The sequence below is a fragment of the Chiloscyllium plagiosum genome, unplaced genomic scaffold, assembly GCF_037043375.1.
Source record: "Chiloscyllium plagiosum isolate Xiang-an unplaced genomic scaffold, Cpla_swu_hap1 HiC_scaffold_37, whole genome shotgun sequence".
In the NCBI taxonomy this organism is placed as follows: Eukaryota; Metazoa; Chordata; class Chondrichthyes; order Orectolobiformes; family Hemiscylliidae; genus Chiloscyllium; species Chiloscyllium plagiosum.
In genome coordinates, this window is record NW_028270175.1 from 14,636,503 (window position 1) to 14,659,774 (window position 23,272).

At 43.3% G+C, this 23,272-nt stretch overlaps 1 protein-coding gene across 3 annotated transcripts in view; it reads right to left on the reverse strand.

Annotated features, from left to right (window-relative positions):
- LOC122540385 (uncharacterized) overlaps window positions 1–23,272 on the reverse strand; it is a 435,023-nt gene that overhangs the window by 98,310 nt on the left and 313,441 nt on the right. For all 3 annotated transcript variants that reach the window (XM_087980369.1, XM_043676046.2, XM_087980370.1), the window contains one exon: window positions 6,847–6,972. In XM_087980369.1, the coding sequence (XP_087836495.1) occupies window positions 6,847–6,972 (126 nt within the window). The remainder of the gene's footprint in view (window positions 1–6,846; window positions 6,973–23,272) is intronic.

The window sequence follows — 23,272 nt, forward strand, 5'->3', positions numbered from 1 at the left end:
TTAACTTTGTCATATCAATGTAACCTATCAAAAGAACTGCAGATGCTGGAATCCAAAGTAAACAAGCAGGAAGCTGGAAGAACACAGCAAGCCAGGCAGCATCAGGAGGTGAAGAAGATTTATACCCAAAATGTCAACTTCTCCACCTCCTAGCTTGCTGTGTTCTTCCAGCTTCCTGCCTGTCAACTATAGTTTAACTACAATATACATTTGCCAATTAGATTAGGAAGTTGGTTTCCTCTACTAAAAAAGATCAAGCAGCTCCCATAGTTCCCTAGACTAAAACAGGATTGTGGTAATAACCTTTACCACAAGCAGCAGCTCATACTGAGCTGGCATGTCTTTACAAGCTCGTGAGGAATCTTCACACTCAGCTTGAAACCACTTACTGATACAACACAACCAGCAGGATTTGAGAACTCTAAAGAAGAGAAACCCTCTTGGCAATTCTCAACAAGGAAGAATACCCCTGATGATAAAAGCATTTCAGGCCCAGTAAGAGACATTCTTCAACATGCGAATTAACATATTTCTGAAGAAGAATACCAGCTTCAAACCAGATACAGGCTGCATCCCATGGTAGCAGTTCTCAGTTGCTGTTTAGTCATGAGTGAAGAGACCATCGAAGACGCAACTTAAGAGTCTGGTGGGCCAGGTGAAATTTGAAAACAAAGCCGTAACCTTGGCTGGAAAAATAAGAAGCTAAAAAAATTACTTCCTGATCAGATCAAACATCACCGCCAGAGCAACTAAGTGTGTAATGAAGTACAGAAACAGAAGTAAAGGGCCACAAAAGAGATGTAATCCAAGGTTGAAGGCCTGGGGACATCACAAAGCCAATGATTAAAATGATAACCTTGGGCAGATTAAAAGTCAAAAGGGATCTGGTCTGATAGGGTCAGAATGTTTGGAAAAAAATATTCATAGAGTTATACTACAAAGACAGAAGATCATTTATATGTGTTGTGATAACTCCTAAAATCATTTACTTAAAGAAGAAAGAATGGAAATCATTCAGTAAGCAGGAATTAAAGGGGGAATTGTTTAATTAAGTCGCAAACAGTGGGATTCATAACAGTGAAGCTGTGAAAAAGCCAGGAATCAAGAAGATATCCCTAGGGGTGCTGCTCTCAGAGATATGTGGCATTCACCAAGTACAGTGCCTGGTCAGCGGTGTGGTGGCCTGGGATATGGAGACTCACATTACAGATTGCAAAATCTCTGCCATCCACAGGCGGCATGGTGGCACAGTGGCTAGCACTGCTGCCTCACAGCGCCAGAGACCCGGGTTCAATTCCTGCCTCAGGTGACTGTGTGGAGTTTGCACGTTCTCCCCGTGTCTGCGTGGGTTTCCTCCAGGTGCTCCGGTTTCCTCCCACAGTCCAAAAATGTGCAGGTTAGGTGAATTGGCCACGCAAAAAAAAAATTGCCCATAGTGTTAGGTGCAGCGGTAAATGTTGGGGAATGGGTCTGGGTGGGTGCGCTTCGGCGGGTCGGTGTGGACTTGTTGGGCCGAAGGGCCTGTTTCCACACTGTAAGTAATCTAATCTGAGCAATGACACCCATTGATCCTCTCATTCCCCACCAGCTTCAGGGTACATGTGGGCACAGATCTGTCAGTTCTTGATGACACTGATTATCATCTCCCACTGAATAGAGGTGAAGAATTTACATGCCACGACTACAGATGCAGTTTTCTGAGTTACATGAGATCTTTGCAATGCCTGGTATTTCTGATATGGTCTTCTGAGTCCAAGGGACTCCATTTGCTTACAGGTGCTTCAGCCAATACACAGTCAGTTTAGGTCTTGTGAATTGAATGGAGAAGCCGAGCACAGGGGTCAGGACAGTTAAGTTGCGACTGAAGAATACCAATTTCTCTCTGGCATTGTGAAAGTGTCGATCCACCCCACTCCAATGTGGTCTAGTACTATCAGAGTTGTTGATGGGCAGTTTGCTGGAGGACTCAGCTCCCCATCCTATCAAAGAAGTTGATTCCACCTTTATGCCTCCAGGACTATTAAGATGTGTATACCCTGTATAAGGAATAGTGCTATTTCATGCAACAGGTCACAGACTGCATTAGGTACTATCCTAGGAAAGACCAGCCATCTGGGATCTTAACAGAAAAGGCACAATCATCAAAGCAGCTGGAGGCCAGCAGAGATTGTATATTGCTGGTACTGCTGAAGGGGTTCGTATAAGGGAACTGCAGGAACACAACAGAGAATTGCTAATACAGGGGACTTACAGACCTCAGACCATCAGGAAAACAATCACCAGTCTTCCGAAGAACACACATTGCTGGAGAGTAGCCAAACCTCCAGATCACCTGAATTTGTAAAGTCAGTGTCTTAGGAGGAAATGGGCTGGTGATAAATATAACCATATAAACAATTTTATCTTATTACCTACAAGGGACACTTGTTATTAGTCCAAGAAGTGATTTTCCTTTTCCACCCAAGATCAGGGAGGGCCTGTATTTTGTAACACCAAGAGAACGGTGGTAGTCACCTTCGTCATGAGCTGCAGCTCATACAGTGTTGTTAGCTGGCATGCCATCAATATTTTTTCTAACCTCCTAGTCTGCTTTCTTGGTGATTATTCTAAATTTCCACGTTTAGATGAATTCCCTGGCATATGGAACAGGAGAAAAGTGTATTCTGTTGGAAACTAGACAGTTCTGGCAACACAGAGCAAATCTATCCCCTCCTCCATTCAATATTCCAATTTTTTTTTCTTTTTAAAAGTAATTTTCATAACTACTAATACCATTTATTTATGGCATTAGCTTTGAATGACTAACAAATCAAACACCTGATCACTTGTATAGATATAAATAAATTTAGAAATAAACAATGAATATGAAAAATAGTTTATTTGTTCCTGCAGCTGCATATATCAATAGGACATTGGAATTTTACGGCACAGATGAGGGTAATATATTTTCTAGAACAATTCAGAAGTAATCCTGTGGTGCAGCACCCCACCCCAAAGCCCTGTACTTTCCTCTGTTTCAAATGTTTGTCCACTTTCACCTCTAGTTGATGACTCATTGACCTATCAAAACTCAGGCCCAATAAGACTTCACAAAACCCCCATTTGGGGTTTTCATATTTTTTTCATTTCTCATGTTGGGCTAAGCACCAGAAGAGAGCTTAAGAACCAGCACTGAGAAGCAGTAATCTTCAGCTTCTAGGGGTTTTGAATTGTGGCCTTGGGCCCACTTACTGTGCATGTTCCTTTCTCCCATCTTGTAGCTCTGCGGTCAACTGCTCATGTACCTGTGGTGGTTCCTTTTGTCAAAAAGCCATCAATGAAGTTACAAGCCACGAGTCTGATTCATGGATTGTTCTTATAAGAGCACTACATTGAATTACAAAATATACAGCACAGAATCACCTATTTATCTCCACTGTCTGTGCTTGTGTTTATACTCCATAAAAGTCCTCTCCTTCATCTCAGCTTTTCAGCGTAGCTTTGAAATCATTTACTCTCATGTATTTGTCTAGTTTCCTTTGAAGGCATCCTAGCTGTTTACTTTCACCACTCCCTGTGGGAAATAGTTCCAGATTTTAACCACTCTCAAACAAATTTTTCCCCTTATTTCCCTGTTGGTTTTGTCAGTAATTATCTTGGATTTATGTTGACATGCAGCTAAGGCAGCTAGATGGCAGCACATTTGTGAGGAATCCTTCCTCTGTTAAGTTTGAGTTCTGCTGAATCCAGCTTTCTGTGAAAATGGCAAAATGGTAATATTCAGGTGTACGGGAGTTTTAAGAGTAATAAGCTGGCAATATTCCATCCTGCCCTGCAGTGGAGGTAGGGATTATTGCAGAATTTTCGGTAAAACCATCAAAAATAGGAGCAGGAGTAGGCCATTCAACCCTTCAAGCCTTCCTTGCCATTCAACATGACAATGGCTGATCATTCAACTCAGCACCCTGTTCCTATTTTCTCCTCATACTATTTAGCCCTAAGAACAGTATCCAACTAATTAGACCCAATAGACCTCTAAGTAACATACCTAATTATGTAGGTCACTCAGAATAGTTCAAGGGTCACTGAAAAGCAGTTCTGGGATCATAGGTAGTTAGACAATTAGGAAGGCTAATTTTTAGTTATCCGACAGGGAATGAGACAAGAACAGGGAAGTCTTATTGCAACGGTACAAAATGCTGATGGGACCACATCTGGAGAACTGTGAGCAGTTTTGGTCCCCTTAGTTAAAAAAATGTCATTTCATTAGCGACAGGTCAGAGAATGTTCATGTGGATGATCCTTGGTATGGAACGATTGTCTTATGAGCAAAGCATAAACAGATTGGACTCTTCTCACTAGAATTCACAAGAGTGAAAGGTGATCTCATTGAAACATAGAGGATTCTTAAGAAGATTGACAGGGTCGAGAACCAGAGAATATAGTCTCAGAATAAAGGAGCTCCAGTTTCAGATGGAGATGAGGAGGAATTTCTTTTCGCAGAGGGTTGTACGTCTTTGGAACTTTTTGTCACAGACAGCTGTGGGAGCAAACTCCTTGTGTAAGCAACAAGACCAACTTTCCCTTGTATCCATACATATGGACAACACGAACCATGTATTTGACTGAGACAACACAATTATAGTAGGACAGGCAAAACAAGGAACAGCAAGAGAATTCTTGGAAGCATGGCACTCATCCTCAGACTCCATTAACACCCCTGAACCTGATATACAAACTACTGCAATGGAAAACCGGAACTGGCACCAACCAGAAACAGCTCCAACGGAACTACATTTCAATTCAGAGTGGAACAGTATAGCAACACTTCACAGGAGGCAACATAGCACTGATGATGTCACCTAGAAAGGAGACAAAACCTACCAGCTTGGCAAACAGACCAACAATGAATCCAACCAGCTCCTGAGCTACAGATATTCACAAAAGCTTTAAATATTTAATGCTGACATAGATAGTTTTGAAGTCAGTAAAGGAATTGAAGGTTATGGAGAAAGGACAGGAAAGTGAAAGTGAGGAATGGTGGATCACATATGATCCAATTGAATGGTAGAGCAGACTCGAGGGGCCAAATGGCCTATTCATGTCCCTATTTCTAACAATTGGATAGCTCTGTTATGTTACAACAAAGTTAGAAAGAAATTCAGGAAATCTGTAAGCAGCTAGGACTTAGTAATTTAAGACAGTTGCAAAAGTGGGCAAATCACTTTTAGGGCAAGCCATGAGGTGCCTGGAAGGTGCCTGCAAGCATTAATACTTCAGTGCACCTTTTGTCTACTTGAAGAATAAAAGTTACAATCCCTAACCGGATCACAAAAGAAAGTTGGTTGTATGATCCAGAATCATATTAACACACACGTCAGCCATGATCTCCCTGCATATCAGGAAAGGCCAGAGGGGCTGAACGGCCATCTCATATTCACCAGTCAAAGAATAACGTGACACGCACTAATTGCTTTTTTTTCTTCTTTTTTCACATTTCACTTGGCTGTAGAAATTGCAAGTGCTGTCTCTTGGTTTCTGGTTGGAGAGTAATTGCAAACAGAGACATAGAAATGGGACTAGCCATAGCGATGTAAATAGCCGTCTATTAAAACTATGGGATGAATCTTGCATCCTCTTTGGCTATGTCAATTTTTTTGAGTGGATGGTTTCTCTCAGTGATGCCCAGTGAGTTTTCTCGATCTACATAACCAAAACTCAGCATTTTAATTACCTATCCTGTCCTTATGGCACTCCTCTCATCCGATTCTAGTCTGGTGTTCCCGCTTACCATTTCTTCATATGACTGCAATAGAATATTGCAGAATGGATTGGCATCCCTGGCATGGGTGTCTTCTTTAAAAGGTAGGCATTGTCATTACAGTACCATTCTTGACATTCTTGACAAAGAAGGGAATATTGGCAGGCCCTTTGAGGGCAGGGACATGGTGCTTACAGTGACACAGAGGAGGAATGTACTCTTCCCCCAGAACCAGCAGTGGTGGCAATGACTATGTCAGGCTGATCTGAGATTGCAACCTAGGTCAGTGAAGTCTCAGCCATAAGGAAGGTTGCACAGCTCCACTCAGAACTTCTCCACTCAGCCGCATTAAAAGCATTAATTTCCCTTTGATACTTCACGCTCACTCAATCTTTAATACTGTACCACCAACCACCAAGGCTCATGCTCTATTGCTCTCACTGTTGCCTGTGACATTTTCCCCACTGACTCTCACCCACCTAACGCCAGCCCCAGAATTCCTGATGAAGGGCTCTTACCCAAAACATTGCTTCTCCTGCTCCTTGGATGCTGCCTGACCTGCTGTGCTTTACCAGCAACACATTCTCGACCCTATAAGATTCTGCCCAATAGGAGTGAAATTTACTGTTGACATGTTGGCAACTACATCATTCGATAATATTTTAAATGAATTAATGCCACTGTTAGGTTTAGACAAGATGACAATTTCCCCTTTCGTTTTCCTGCCTCTATTTAAGATTAAAGCTAAGAACAACATATTCTCGATGGGGCAAGAGAGTAGCAGGAATAGGATGTAACGAAGGCCTGAATTTTTATTGTAAACCTGAGTAACTACTCACTGTTAGTTCAGTAAAAACTACTATATCTATAGCACAAAATGGAAACAATTAAAGTAGAATCAGCCATTTGGCATTCTGTTTATATCTTAGCAATTTCTGGATAGTCTCTCAAACTGGGCGGTTCACTTGGACAAGGGACAGTTACCAATAATAATGAGATTTCCTCACACCACTTGGGGTTGTGGTACAAGTCCGTGTATACAAAGATATAGCAAATGGTCATCTCCATATCACCACACCATTCCTAATGTTAACTCTGGGACTCACGTTCACAGTGCTTTCCATCTTTCTTCAGCTGATAGTTGTGCCGACACTTACACTGGTAGTGTGCTACCGACAGTTGAACACAGTCATGCTCACAACCTCCATTACCAATCGAGCATGAGTGGACACCTAGGAAATGAAAAGTACAATTAGATTTCACAATGTAGACACAGAACATCAAGTTAATCTTGTACACAATACGTCAGTGAATATAACCCTGAGTTACCCATCTTCGCTATCTGAACAGAACTTTGTCTCTTCTTGTCTGTTACTTTCTTGTTCCATGTTTTCTTCACTTAGTTCTTCTTTTCCTTCGCCTTTCTCTATTTGTTTGTCTTTAATTTCCTGATTTCTTTCAGAAAGAATTTGGTTGAACACATTCTGCTATGCTGGAACAGGCAACACTTTGTGGATGCCCAGTTTGCTAGCAAATGAGATTAGATTCATTTAGCATGACTAGTTGGCATGGATACATTGAACCAAGAGGTCTGTTTCTATGCTGTACGGCTCACAAAGCTCCAAGATCTGGTATACCCATAGAATTCAGTGTGAAATTTTGACAGTCAATTGATGACCTGAATTACTTCTTTCCCAACACCAGCAAATAAAAAGAATCAGGAGAGAAATTAAACTGGCAGCCAACCGTCTGACACCCATTTTATTGTATTACACAAAGCAGCCATTTTATGCACAGCAGCTTCCTAGGTTTTTATTGCTATTGGTCAAGAGAATTGGCCATGCTAAATTGCCCGTAGTGTTAGGTGCATTAGTCAGAGGGAAATGGGACTGAGTGGGTTACTCTTCGGAGGGTCAGTGTGGACTTGCTGGGCCGAATGGCTTGCTTCCACACTGCAGGGGATCTAATCTAAAAAAACTATGCATCAGGGAGATGTCCTTATTCCTCTGTGCCACATTACTTACATCTACCTCCACAATCAGATGAAGCTTTGGTTCAATGCCTTATAGCTCAATTGAAAGACTGCAGCTGGCTTTGTACTGCACTGACATGTCAACAAAGACTGTGTGTAATGGAAAATTAACAAATTTTGCATTTACTGTAAAATTTGAAAGAGAATGCTTTTCTAAAATTTAATCCTGTGCTGAGCTTTGTAAACAATACTTTCATGAGGTTTGCAGCCAGCTTGTGTCTGTTTGAACTTCGTAAACATTCAGCTTGACCTTACGACAGTTGAATTCAGTGAAAGCTGAAGAACTGTAATGTCCAAGATCAGGGGATGAGTGAATAACAACTTGAGTTTTCCCGGTCTTTGCCCTTGAAAGCGTGATAAGAAACAGTATAAGACGAGTATCTGAATTATGCTCAGGTACCCCTTACATTGAAGCATCTGGCTGAATGTATTGGGTCAATTCTGCAGAATTTAAATAAAGCTCTTTTCTTTGCTCTTGCTAACAGTTGAATCGAGACGATATAACTTTCACAACAGTAAACTCGGGGGCTCGTCCGGGATCCTGAAACTGGGTGGGATTCTGAAGATTCCCTGGAGGTGCAGACGCCAGCACCTTGAAGGTTTTTCACTTCATCTCGAGCGCTGAATTGGCCCTTTTGCGTAAGAGGACTGGGAATCTGTGGATCGCCCTAATGCTGGGGTTCGAATTGAATAGGGTCAGGGTAAGAGTTGTGGCTTAAGTATTCCTACATAGAACCTCATTCTACGAGAATAAATGAATCAGGAAAAGGGTTCAGTAGACTATCGCATGGTATTTGAGCAAAATCAAGGGAAAGGATTGCCATCTCTAGAATGCTTAAGAGACAGCGAGTTGAAGGGTGGTTTTAGACTTGGAGCCACCACTGGCTGAGTTGAACTCGCCAAAGACATACCGGGTATGTGGTTTCTTGGTTTACGAAAACCAAGGCATTGAGGCGGTCACGCCCAATGCGAGAGGGGACCTCCGGAGGTAAGAAAGCCAGTCAAAGGGAAAAGATAACGGTACCGCGAGAGAGAGAGAGAGAGCTGTACACTTTTCCAGCTCCGGCAAGAGCAAACAAAAGGAGAGTCCACACAAGACTTGGAATGGCCAACCAAAAATACAATACATGCTAAATAATTACAGCCAGAGTCTGTAAAGCAGTTAGAATTGTGGATCAAGGCAATGTAGTTTTCCAGAGGGAGCAAGTTTTAGGAAAAGACAGTTGGAAGCATTGAGGTTGAGGTTGGAGGAGAGAGAGAGGAGAAAAGGAAGGGAAAAGTAGAACCTGTGAATTGGAGTGTTTATAACATGTGGAAGGCTAAGGCTGGTATCAGGGAAAGGAAATCTCAAGTAAATGATAGATCAAATACATGTACAAACACCAGCGCACATGTAGACGTGTGCGGAAAACAACCTAATGAAGCTGTACAGTGTCTTAAGTCTGTTTCAGATCCTGACCTTGATGACTTCCCTCCGAGACCTACAGGTTCCCTACGAGATCTGCCGTTGCCTCAGGGCCTGCTGAATCACCGATAGCACACCACGCTCGCAACCAATTGAAGCAAGAAGCCCAAAAGAAGGTCAACCACTCCAAGATGGAAAGGAATCCAGGGCCTGTTCGCGATCACCCCACCCCCCCCGACGGATGATGAGTCAGACGGTGAGGGTACTGGCGTACGAACGTCTAACCAGGTAGTTCTGCAAGCCCCAATGGTTGAAGTTGCAGGTCCAGAAGGGTATCCAGTATTGGTCCACCGGCCATGGACCATGAAGGATTTGGAAAGTGCCTATGGGCAGTCGCCTGACCCATGCAAGGTTGGAGGTAATAAGTTCGCCAAACAAGTGACAAAGTTCTGTACTGAGTTCCGTCTCCTGGGACGAAAACTAGGTGCCGATGTCAACAAAATCAAGTATAACTGGCCAGCCGCAAACGTTCATGCCAGAGTAGCCAACCCGCAAGCGGAACAGAACAGAGACTTGGATGCTTCTGTTGCAGCGCGGGCAACCAACTGTAGGGAGGCATTCCCAGTGTGAATGGACATGACCAAAATAGCAATGTGTGAACAACGGGAAGGTGAGACAGTGTCCCAGTACCTTACGTGCCTCACTGAAGTCCATAGTGCCCATAGTGGACTGACATCACCCGACGACATAACGGTGGCAGAAATCACAGTGTATGAAGCACACCCGAGGAACAGCTTCATCAATGGAATGAAGGACAAAATAGCGAAAAAGGTAAAAGACACATGTATTACCTGGGACATGGGGAAGCTGAATTTGCTAGAACAACATGAGATATATGCTGAAAAATTGCTTACCCAAGAGAAGGATAAGCGGAAACTAAAGATGGAACAGCAAGCACATAAAGCTCAGCTTACTATGTTGCAAATGGTCACTCAGCTGTTGGAGGGAGGTGCTGCAGGAAGAGAGAAAGGCAGAGGTGGAGGTCACGGAAGAGGCGCGGACAGAGGTAGATATGGCAGGTGCCTTGTTTGCGGAGCAATGGACCACTGGGCGAGACAGTGCCCACACAGACAGCCTCAATCGGCCCTGGAGGCTGGACAGCAGGGTGACTGACGGGGGAAGGCTGAGGTGGAGGTGGACAGCCCACAAGGTACAGGTAAACCTCTTTCCTTTATGTTTGGCAACAAAGACTTGTTAATGCTAATCTCTTCTACTAACCTTACGGGCAGTGAGACATGTCCCACCTCTATGTTGAGCACTGAGATTGCGAAGTGTGGACAATATGTTCAATATCACAATGATGTGTACCAGTCGATGCTTACCTCTATGTTATATGTGGAAGGTATACCAATTACCTTTTTGGTAGATACAGGGGCAACATACTCAGTCCTTAAATTAAGCCAATTTAGACAATCGACACAAATAAAGACGAGAGAAAGGTTCCTAAGCACAATGGGTGCATCAGGAGTCATGGTGCGGGAGAGATTTTCCGCACCCCTATTGTCCGAATCTAGTAACAGGAAAACATTCCAATTCTCCTTCTTGTTATCGGAATTTTGTCCTTTAAATCTGATGGGTCGAGATCTCATAGGGAGACTGGGGTTGGACTTGCTCAGTACTCCGACGGGCTTGCAGGTAATTCAAAGGGAAGATTCAAAGTGCAGGCTATAAAATATGACCCACGACCCTGATGTATGTCTAAAGGTGGCAATTAAACCAGAGAGCGATAAGTTCATTGCTCACCCTGGAAGTAAGCAACCATGTTAATCCTATTAACATCGATTTTCTTGCTGGGGCATGCTGCACTGCACAGCACACATACACTGTGATGGCCCTGGCAAACCATTTGAGAAGGATTGGTTCGGGAGATTGGTTAAACCAGATCAATTGTTATTGTGCAAATTTTATTGGAGTGATCACAGATGTGCAGTCAGTGTGAACGTATCTAAGGTATCTGTAACAGCAAGCAGTCCCTATCTTTTTGATGTGAAAGGCTCCGCTCCTCATGTGTCACTGGCGAAGGCGTCTGGTGACAGGTGGCAGGATTTACGACCATGGGTGCTAAAGGCACAAAGAACAAAAGATTGGGTCTTCAGGGACGATGTGGGTGTCTGGTTCAATGCAGATATGCGGACATATAAGAAGAAACTAAATTAGCTAACTCAGGCAGATAGGACAGTCCAGGAAACCCCCGCTAGCTCTGAAAAGCCTAGGGAGATAACCTGGCGTTTCCCTAAGATCGAAGTCTCGGAACCAAGATTAAAAACGGTCCCTACTGAGTTGTGGGCAAAAGGCAATTATGATGTGGGGCTCATACGGGACTGTGAACCCAAAAGGATAACCCCAAAGTCTGAGTATCGTTCTTGCAGAGCACAATACCCGTTAAAACTCGAGGCCATAGAAGGGATTACCCCAGTCTTTGAATCCCTCCTAAAGGCTGGAGTGATAATCCCCTGTGAAAACTTACCGGTGAGAACCCCCATTTTTCTGGTCAAAAGGCAAACATTCCCAGTGAACCGGAGGAATGGAGGTTTGTTCAAGGCCTGAAGGCAGTCAATAACACTGTTGTCCCGCACGCCCCAAATGTTCCCAACCCCTATACTATATTGGCTCAAATTCCACTGGACAGTAAATGGTTCTCTGTTGTGGATTTAGCAAATGCCTTCTTTAGTGTACCGGTGCACCCAGATAGTCAATTCTGGTTCGCTTTTTCATTCAAAGGGAAATTGTATACCTTCACGTGACTTTGGCAAGGTTACTGTGAGTCCCCCACCATATATAATGGGGCTCTGCGCAGGTGTCTGGAGACTTGATCTAACCCCGGGGTCAGCGCTTTTGCAGTATGTAGATGATTGCTTGATAGCGGCACCAACAAAGGAACAATGTGAGAAGGATACCCTTGTATTGCTCTGCTATCTAGCGACGGAAGGGCACAAAGCCAGTCTCGCAAAGCTACAATTTATGCAACAACAGATGAAGTACTTAGGTCACTTAATATCTGGACAAGGGAAGGCCACTGGTCAAGACAGAGTTCAAGCAATCCAACAAATTCCAAAGCCTCACATGAAGAAACAATTACTATCCTTTTTGGGCATGTGCTCCTACTGTAGAATGTTTATCTCACATTATGCAACCCTTGAGGCGCCCCTAAGTGACACAGCCCATGGCAAAGCGTTGCAGAACCAGAGCCCATTGCAGTGGACCCCAGAGGCCGAGAGTGCCATTGTTAACTTAAAAAAGACGCTCCAAACTACACCTACATTGGGAATTCTGAATCCAAACAAGCCTTTTGTACAAACAGTAGATGAGAAGAATGGCTGCATGACATCTGTGCTGTTGCAGGATAATGGGGGATGATTGAGGCCGGTAGCTTATTTCTCGGCTAAACTAGACTCCGTAGCGGCAGGATTGCCTAAATGCCTGTGAGCCGCGGCTGCAGCTGAAAAGGCTGTTGTAGCATCCAAGGACATAGTCGGCTGTGGTGAATTAACTCTTCTGGTCCCACATGCAGTATCCTTACTGCTTTCCGAGCAAAAGACCGCACACATGTCGGCAGCACGTTGGCTCAGTTACAATACTGTGCTATTGGAGATGCCTAACATTACAATAAAACGATGTAACGTCCTTAGCCCTGCTAGCCTTCTCCCTACAGAAACAGACGGAGACCCACATGATTGTGTCACTGTAACTAATGAAATTTGCAGCCCTAGACCAGATTTGCAGGATTCGCCACTTCTGAATCCAGATCTGGAGTTTTTTGTGGATGGGTCAGCATTCAGGAGCAAGGAGACAGGCCAGAATTGTGTTGGGTATGCTGTAGTGACTACCTACAAGATAGTCAAAGTGGGATCACTCCCTTCTCATCTGTCAGTGCAAGCAGTGGAGCTGATTGCCTTGACTGAGGTCTATAAATTCGCTGAGAGAAAGACAGTGAATATTTACACCGATAGCAGATACGCATTCAGGGTTATACATGATTTTGGAACCCTGTGGAAACACAGGGCTTCTTGACCTCCACTGGAAAGCCCATCACACACCGTGGCCTGATTTCTGATCTCCTGGAAGTAGTCCTATTGCCTAAATCAATCGCTGTGTGTAAATGTGAAGCCCACACAAAAAAATAATGATTTTATTTCCCAAGGCAATGTGAGGGCAGAGTCAGCAGCAAGAACGATAGCCCAGCAGCCACCAAGTGAGCAGATTGACATATGTATGACAAAAGTTTGGACCCCAACAGCAGACATACGGGAGTTACAGTCACAGGCCACGCCGGAAGGAAAGCGGGAGTGGACGAAAGCAGGAGGCAGTGTGAGGGAAGGAGTATGGTGTGGTCCCAATGGTAAACCCTGTCTACCACAATCATTATTTCCATTCTATGCCAAGCTGACACACGGTAAGGACCATGTGTCAAAGTGGGGATGTATGACAGTATTTCGGCACTCAGGGATTTACTCATTTATCCCAGAAATATTGTGAACATTGTGTTATCTGTGCCACCAATAATGTGGGGAGGGGAATACAGATGAGTCAGGCAGCACACCCCCAAACCTCAAAAACCCTTTGAACATTTACAGATGGATTTTATTGAACTAACACCCAGTGAAGGGAAAAGGTATTGTCTGCTAACAGTTGATATGTTTTCCAAATGGGTGGAAGTGTTCCCCACATCTAAACAGGATGCCAGTGCAGTAGCCAAGGCTTTGCTAACTGAGATAATTCCAAGATGGGGCATCCCTGAAAGGCTTATAGTGACAATGGGACACCATTTGTCAATAATGCCTTACAGCAGATCAGTGATTATTTGGGAATAAACATGAGACAACACTGTGCCTACCACCCAGCGAGCGGTGGGGCAGTGGAAAGACAAAATGCTACCATAAAAAATAAATTGACAAAATGTTGTGAGGAACTAGGGGTGACATGGACAAAGGCACTTCCAATTGTGCTAGTGTATATGAGATCTAGGAGGAGAGGAAGAGCTAATCTTAGCCCGTTTGCGATTTTGTTTGGTCGGCCACCCAACACAGGAATTGGCCCAAGACCTAAGGTAAGACGGATAACAGGCTGCTGTGAGGATGAGATGTTGTGTTACTGTATTAAACTCTCTACACTTTTGACTCAAATACAGAATCAAGTGAAAGCAGCACTACCCCAACCAGCAGGAGGGAAGCTGCATGATCTAGAACCTGGAGACTGGATAGTGGTGAAAGACTTCAGGAGGAAAAACTGTAAGGTGAAGAGGTGGCTGGGACCGTTCCAAGTGCTCCTTACAACACAGACAGCAGTTAAGATCACAGAAAGAGCCACGTGGATACACGCCAGCCATTGCAAGCGTGTAGCTGGGCCTGAGGAGATGTCGGACAGTACCGGAACCAATTAAGTGCAGGTAGTGATTTGAAGCCTCATACAAATATGGGGCTGCCTCAGCTCACACTTTTAGCAAGCGCCCTGGTAGGACTATTCGTAAGGGCAGGGGCAGTTGGGATACAGCTGCAGACGATAATCTTAACTGAGGGTACTACAGGGACCTTCACATGCGACCCATGGCCGTTTAGAAACCAGGACAACTATAAGTGGGATAATAAATACTTATGCAGGGATCCTTGTGGCGCCGATGACTGGAACTTACTAGTAGCCACCACGGCCAAAGGGACACCTGACATGGGAAATAGATATTCAATGATCCAGATAGGAGGTGCCAGGGCACAGGTGGTAATATCCAAGACTCAGAAGAGCGATGAGGGAGGGAGTCTGATGGTGTGGAATAGATAGACCCTTCTCCAACATCTATAGACAGGTGAATATAGTGGTACAGTCGTCCCCCCTTTCCCCACCCCCACAGAGATGCAGTGCAGAAGGTCCAACAGAAGATAGTAGTACCAGGGCATGTCAACCAACCAAACCAGATCATGGACCTAACCCCAAGCAGGGCAGTGGGCATAAATGTCACGCCCGAACCCGAAGGGAGTTGACCGGGGCTCGAGAGCGAGTCTAACTCGGTAGTGGAATTGGCCCTTCAGGAGATAAATGGTGTAAATGCGACGCCAGTAGGTTGGGAGGTGCGAAAGGCCATTGCTAAATGTGAAGGGAACAGAGCATGTGCTTTGGCCCTAATACAACACCAGAGATTAGACGTTGGCTATCCTTGTTGGATATGTTTGCACACAGCCCAATGGTGGACTGCCGAACCAATCACAGAGAGCCTGGCGAGAAATGCTAGCTGTCTGCTTCCACAGGCATCAACCACCCTGACCCTGATAGGGGGAGCAATTAGGGCAAATCTCGCGCCACCACCCAAACTCAAGGCTAATTGCAGTCCCAAGGATGACACGTTCCCGACCACAGCCTTCCACATTGTTGACATGCCCTGGTGCTACTATCTTCTGTAGGACCTTCTGCACTGCATCTCAGGGTGGGGTGGGGGCGACTGTACCACTATATTCACCTGTCTATAGATGTCAGAGAAGGGTCTATCTATTCCACATAGTGGAAGGCAGGGGAGAAACATGTATTTGCACCAATCAGGGAGACTCCACTTGGGGATCTCCCAGTGCTCCATGATGCTGTACTTGAACAAGGATTCTTGCTCAGCAACTTATGCAATGGTACGATCATAAACATTTCTTGTTCCTTTATCAATAATCAGACCATGATGGCGGGTATAATATGGGCCTGTGGAGAGAAAGGGTATCACCACCTTCCCCTGGGATGGAAGCGGTGCTGCTATCCCGCAATACTATCCACTGGCACAACAGTGTTCGTCCCAAGGGCCGGTAACAGACGCACCCGAAAGGATGTCCCATGGCATTGGAATGGGTACACACTCGCAGACCTCTGGACTACATCAGGAGTGAACATTGGGTGGTCCATTCTCTTGGGAGCAGGGACAACAGTGGCAATAAACAAGCTTAATGGCCTCGCATATAGTGTATTACTGTTAGCAAATGAGACGGAGGAAGGCCTAGCACTCATTAACACTGAGTTAACGGCAGTTAGGGAAGCAGCGATACAAAATCGATTAGTGCTAGACATATTGACGGCCGAGAGAGGGGGCATCTGCAAAATGTTAGGTACCTCATGCTGTTTTAATATTCCTGATGAGTCCCAAAATATCACTAGTGTAATAAATCATATGAAGGCAACGATACGACTGCCTCCTCCAGCAGATGATTCTTGGTTCCAATGGCGCACCTCCCTTTGGAACCTACTAGTTGTAGTACTGGTCTTACTCATAGTGCTTTGTATAGGACGCTGCTTGTGTGCCTGCCTATGCCGCTTGCTTATGAGGGCAGTAGGATACCAAATGGTAAAATTATCAGTGGCCACACAGCAGGAAGATTCAATTGCGTGGACCCCACCCTACCATGACATTGATGAGTGTGACGTGTGAACATGGGCTGTGTACAGGGAACACCAGAGCAAGTGACGATACCGCCACAAAGCTGTGTTACAGGTAGGTGGTGTCTGAGGAAAGGTCTGAGGTGTTCCCTAAGCATTTTCTGATGTATAGCTATTCTGGCTCTGTGTTTTTTTGTTGCTGTAGTTGTCCTTGTTGTCATGAAATGACAAAAAGGGGGAAAATGTAATGGAAAATTAACAAATTTTACATTTACTGTGAAATTTGAAAGAGAATGCTTTTCTAAAATTTAATGCTGTGTTGAGCTTTGTAAACAATACTTTGATGAGGTTTGCAGCCAGCTTGTGTCTGTTTGAACTTCGTAAACAATCAGCTTGACCTTGCGACAGTCGGATTCAGCGAAAGCCGCAGAACTGTTATGTCCAAGACCAGGGGATGAGAGAATAACAACTTGACTTTTCCCAGTCTTTGCCCTTGAGAGCGTGATAAGAAACAGTATAAGACGAGTATCTGAATTATGCTCAGGTACCCCTTACATTGAGGCATCTGGCTGAATGTATTGGGTCAATTCTGCAGAATTTAAATAAAGCTCCTTTCTTTGCTCTTGCCAACAGTTGAGTCGAGTCGATTTAATTTCCACAACACTGTGCACTAAAGTTTAACCTTCACCAATGACATTCGAGGCGCCATCTGTCCTCTCATGTAGACTCATGAAACAAGGCAATACAATACAGCACAGGAACGGGCCATTCTACCCACCAAGCCTGTGCAGATTCTTAATCCTTATTTAGGCCCACTACTTATTGCCCATAAGCGGCTTCCATGCCACTGTTCACCTCCCCTTCATGTGCCTATCAAGGTACGTTTTAAATCTTGCTAATATGCCTGCTTCCACCACCTCCACTGGCAGTGCATTCCAGACACCTACCAACCTCTGTGAAATTGTTTCCCCACACTTTTCCCCTAAACTTTTCCTAAAGTTACACTGTTTTGAAAAAAGCCAGGGAGGTACTCCAGGTATCCTGGACAAATGTCTGTATTAACAAGGACCTCCAAATGACTTGATTATTTATTTTATTGTTGTCTAGTGGCACCATACTGAGAATAAATTGCCACTGCATTTCCTAAACTATGGCAGTAACTCCAAGTCAAAAGTACTTGAGTGACTGTAAAATTATTTTGGGAAGCCCTCTGATCATAAACGATACTATATAAATTTATGTTCTTTCTTCTTTCTAGGCAATGGTAGAGCACTGCACGTCGTGGTTCAACTCGATATATGCTCCCAGAAATCAAGAGACTTCATCAAAGGAGTGGAGCCTCAGAGAAACAAGACTCTGGTCTTTTACCTGACATTTGAATGTAGAGAAGTGACGGTGTCCCATAGGTAAGGAGCAAGAATGCTCACTCTCTTATAGCAAACACTGAATGGAGGTGAAGACATTATAAGCATGTCAGCATTGCATACTGTACAATGAGCTGGGCTTTGGATTTTCCTTTGTGCTGTCTCACCACAGGTAATTCCAGTAACTCAGTAGCATTACAATCCCAACGCAGTGGAGTCACACTGAGAATAGTGGAGGCAGATCTCAGAACCATGGATAAGATTCAAATCAGAAACTGTAATGCATTAAGCAATTATTGACCGACTCAGCTGGTGCAGCTTTGATTGGAGGTTAACCATATCAGTTTCAGATCTGGCCAAGCATCAGCCATTAGTGTCAGAAATCCATGTCAGTTACAGACAGAGATGTCCCCTGTTGAATAAAGACAGATGGGAATCATTTTTATTTTAAATCTGTTCTCAGTTTTTTTTCTCTCCATTCCTGAAGGCACTGATTTTCACTGGGGTACAGTAATTAAACATTGACAACCTCCCTGCAGTCTGTGGTTTCGTCATGGTGCTAGACAGTGTACTTAGGCAGTGTGCTCTAGAGCAACTTTAGAAAAGTGATACAGTGAACAGACCCAGTTGCGGGGGTCAGGAATTGTAAACAAATTCAGATAAGAGCTAGAACTGTCATTTGTGGTTCAGTCATTAACACTCTTGTCTGTGAACCACAAGATCCCAAATCTAAGTGCTACTCCAGGACTTGAGTGCAGAAAAATGAAGGCTGACACTCCGATGGAGTATTGCTGGAATACTGCACTGTCTGAGTGGCCAGTGTTTGGATGAGATGTTCAACGGTCTGTATAGGTGGATGTAAAAGATTCCACGGCACCCTACTGAAGAAGAGCAGGGGAAGTTATCACTGGCTTACAGGTTAATATCTATCACTCAATCAACATCACAAAAAAAAACATCTAGTCACTATTACATTGTTAATCATATTTTTTTCAAAACTGGCCAAACACAAATGTTATTGCGTCAACACAACCAAAGCAGAACAATTATCTCTCCCAGCTGTGCTCCTTTTGCATTGGTCTCTCCACCAGAAAAACAACATCAGGAGATTTACTCTGATCTTTGCTGGATTATCCATTGAGACGATAAGTTGATGCTAGCAAGTTAGAGGAATAGTCACTCTCAGTAATGTTATTGCATAAGTATTTTATTTCTTATGTGCAAATCCCCATTCCCTCCACTAGTTTAACCCAGTCATTTTAAGAATATGATTACTTCTGCTAAAATTTGCACAAAAAAAGAGAATTTGTATCTTGCATGTTCAGACATTGGTGAGACTAATTTCTACCCTTTCCACTACTTGGGGGAGGGGTGGAGGCGGCAGAAATGTTGCATGAAGAAATTATCCTATAAGTATTATATTGAAGTTTGTATCTACTCCACTAATCTGACTATGTCAGTCTTTGGATAGAAAACCAGGCAGGCGAAAGTGAGGACTGCAGATGCTGGAGATCAGAGTTTAGATCGGTGTGGTGCTGGAAAAGCACAGCAGGTCAGGCAGCATCCGAGGAGCAGGAAAATCGACGTTTCGGGCAAAAGCTCTTCATCAGGAATGAGGCAGGGAGCCTCTGGGGTGGAGAGATAAATGGGAGTGGGTGGGGCTGAGAAAAAGGTAGCCAAGAGTACAATAGGTGGATGGAGGTGGGGATGAAGGTGATAGGTCAGAGAGGAGGGTGGAGTGGATAGATGGGAAGGAATATTGGGAGGTAGGACAGGTCATGAGGATGGTGCTGAGCTGGCAGGTTGGAACTGGGGTAAGGGCAGGGGAGGTCCTGATGGAGACAAATACTTCACCTCTGGCTCCTAATAGTTGTAATTATGCCTAACCAGTTGATATTAATTGTACCTATTGCCACCTTGAAATAAATCGTACCTTGTATATCAAACAAATTCCTCTGCTTGTTAAAATTCCCTGGTTTCTCCTCTCCCAGTGATAATGAGACAGAACCTTAAATTCAGCATTGAAAGGAAGATTAATGACACAAACCACTCAAACCACAAATCACGGTGGATGGTACACTTAGCCTAACTCAACACCATATTCTTTTGCTAACTGGTCTACAGGCCCTAGTTGGTATAAAATGTTCGAGGAAAACCACTAGATAGTTTAATGGGAAGAGGTTCGTGTCGTGTGTAATTTATTGCATGATAGCGATCAGGTACAAGTTACATTAGTATGATAAACATTGTTATTAAGTTCATGAGGAGACCCTTGGAAATAGTTTTGTCTTTCCCCACCCAAGTTCCTGTGACATCATCTGATTGGGTGGAACTTAATGCATTTTTCAGCATTAATCATTCAGAAAAATTGCTTTATACGAAAGTACATTCCAAGTACAGGTCATTCTGCTATAACGCTTGTTTCGTTAACACAAATTTGCTATAACACGATTGACGAATTGGGGACACTGTTTCTAAAGTGCAAAGTTTTAAAGTGTGTATTGGTTATAACGCAATTCCGGCCCCATTCATTTAAATGGTGCCGTTATTACGCGACTTTCTTATAACATGAGATTGCACAAGACTGTAGCTGCCATGTTCTTGCAGAACTGACTGAAATCCATTCCACTGTTCTTCCCCATGTCCCTTGCGCTGTAGTTTTTCCCCTTCTTCCAAAACCACTATTTCACTAGTCATTCTTAACTTTCAAAAAACAATTCAAAACCTATCAGGTTCTCTGTATTTTCAGTTTTTCCTCCCTTAAACTTCCACATCCCTTGCTCAATGTTCCTCATATTCCTGTAAAATATAGCTTTCCAAATAATATCAACCTAAGTTGCTGAGGGAGACTCTCTAGGACATTGCAGAATGCTGCATCATATAATAACAAGTGTCTACCTTATATTGCTAGCAGAGTGGGAACTTTTTGGCCAATCTACACAGACAGTGCAAATACAACATGAGGCTATTAAATCTGTATTAATAATATAATTCCACTCATCAAATGAAAGTTGAGATAACCTAGTTGCTCAGTTTCAATGGAGAGCAAGAAGAGAAAAGAGAAAGTATTGTTATTCAGAAGGCAATATCCTACAGTCGGGCTGATAATAAACAGCAGTCCAGAGACAAGTCAAATGGAGGTGTACAAACCACAGACCTCCTGAGCAGATTGAAGACTCTTACAGATATGTCCAGGAACCATCCCCAGAACTTCACAACTGACCATAAAACAAATCTTCAGAGGGCAGAAAGTAGAGGGGAGGTGCACCAAAAATGGTGCCTGGATTATATCATCAATATCCTCTACCAGACAGGACTGGCCAAGTCAATTCAAGATGCACATGATTGAGAAACTCAAAGCAGTCAGCGTAAAAATCAGCATTTACGGAGAACTAGGCTCACATTCAACCTCACAACCAGAAACCGATACATACTACCCTGAATTCAATGTTTAAATAGGAATATGAGATTTACAGTAATTAGAAAACAATCTGGTCTTATCTACACATCACAATGAAGACTATAAAATGTAATCTGGAGACAGCAAGATATAGATCAGAGTGCAATTACATTGTTACTACTTTCACAATGATGAAGTACTGTGTAAAGTAAGATATATTGACTGTGGAAGGAATATAGAATAAATTCATGCGAGGATTACCAAGGCTTCAAGACTTAGATTATGAGGAGAGATTCCATCAAGTAGACTTGTATTTCCTGCCGGAGAGAAGGTTATGCAATGATTTGACTGAGGCTTCTGAAATGAACTGAGAAAGTAATTAAAAAGAAACTTTTTCAACTAGAGGAGTCAAGGAGTAGTACTGGTATTGAAATAAAATCAGAACCAAGCCACTAGAGACAAGGTAGGAAAGGCTTCTTCTGATAAAAAGATGATAAAAGTGTGTAGCTCTCTCATAAAAAGTAGTGGGTGCTAACTCAATTAATTATTTTAAAACTAAAAGTATTGGATGTTTGGTAACTATGGGTGTAAAGAGAGCCAAGACAGGTGGGTGGAGTTGGGATATAGATGAGCAGCAAGCTGACAAAATTTGGTTAGGCTCAAGGTTCTCAATGGTTTATTCACATTTCAATGCACATCATTCCTTGGGTTGTGGCTTCTTGCTGGATAGGGAATCAAACGAACCAATTAATAATCATAATAAAGCTGTGAAGGGAATTTCCTTCATAGTCCTTTTCATTTCTAGGCATAAACTTCTGAGATTTATTCATTGGCACCTGCTCAACACATTTGTTAAATCAGGGAATCAAGGAACCAATTTTTATATTGAAACCTTTGCTCTGACTTTCCCTTCATTAGATGTTTTGCATGTAATGCACAGTTCCTACATATGTTCCACTTAAATCCAGTCATATTCTCCCTAACATAGTGGGTTGGTAAGACCTTCATGGTGCAAAACAGAGACACTCACTATAAGTATCATTAGATATAAGTTTGCAGAGTTTCTAATTCAAGTTGGAATTACACTTTGGCAGAATAAAAACTATGAGCAAAGGATTGGATTTATTTTCTACCATGTGCAGCACTTTGCTTCTTACTTCAATTGCTTATTTAAATAATCAATTAATCAAGCTTGATCTTAGAACACAATGCAATAACCTCCATAGGCTGTATTCAAACCTGATTGAGGCTGTAGGGCTGATGGAGCAGTAGGTGCACTTTACCATTCAAATTGGCACAAGCTTTATCGCATTTCACATACCATCCCAAAGATCAGCGATGGTTCATCCAAAGAAAGTACAGGCAATTCTTCTATAAAGCAAAGTTTGTGTTCTTGTGCAATCCCATGTTATAGAGAAATCATGCTTTAGACACAGGGCTTAAAGTGTTGCCAAGGTAATCACGTTACAGAAAACACATGTTTAAAAGTTCACACTTTAGGAGCAGCATCTCCAATTCATCAATCACTTTACAGTGAATTTGCATTGATGAAACGTGCATTATTCTGAACGACCTGTAAATGATATTTGTTGAATGGTTCAGATTACTTAGGGCACTATTCTCTCACCATTTAGACCTTGATTAAGATTCCATCCAAACAGATAAATTAAATTTAAAGCAAAAACTGAGAATGCTGGAAATCTGAAATAAAAACAGATTCAGTACTTCGGTAAAGACTCAGCAGGCATCAGTTTAGCTCAGTTGGCAGAGCAGTGTGATGCCAACAGTGTGGGTTCAATTCCCATCACTAGTTTGAGGTGACCATGAAGGACTCTCCTTCTCAACCTCTTCCTTGCCTGAGGTCTGGTGGCCTCAGGTTAAATCACCCCCAGTCACTTCTCTCTAAAAGAGAGCAGCCTCTATGGTCTGGTAA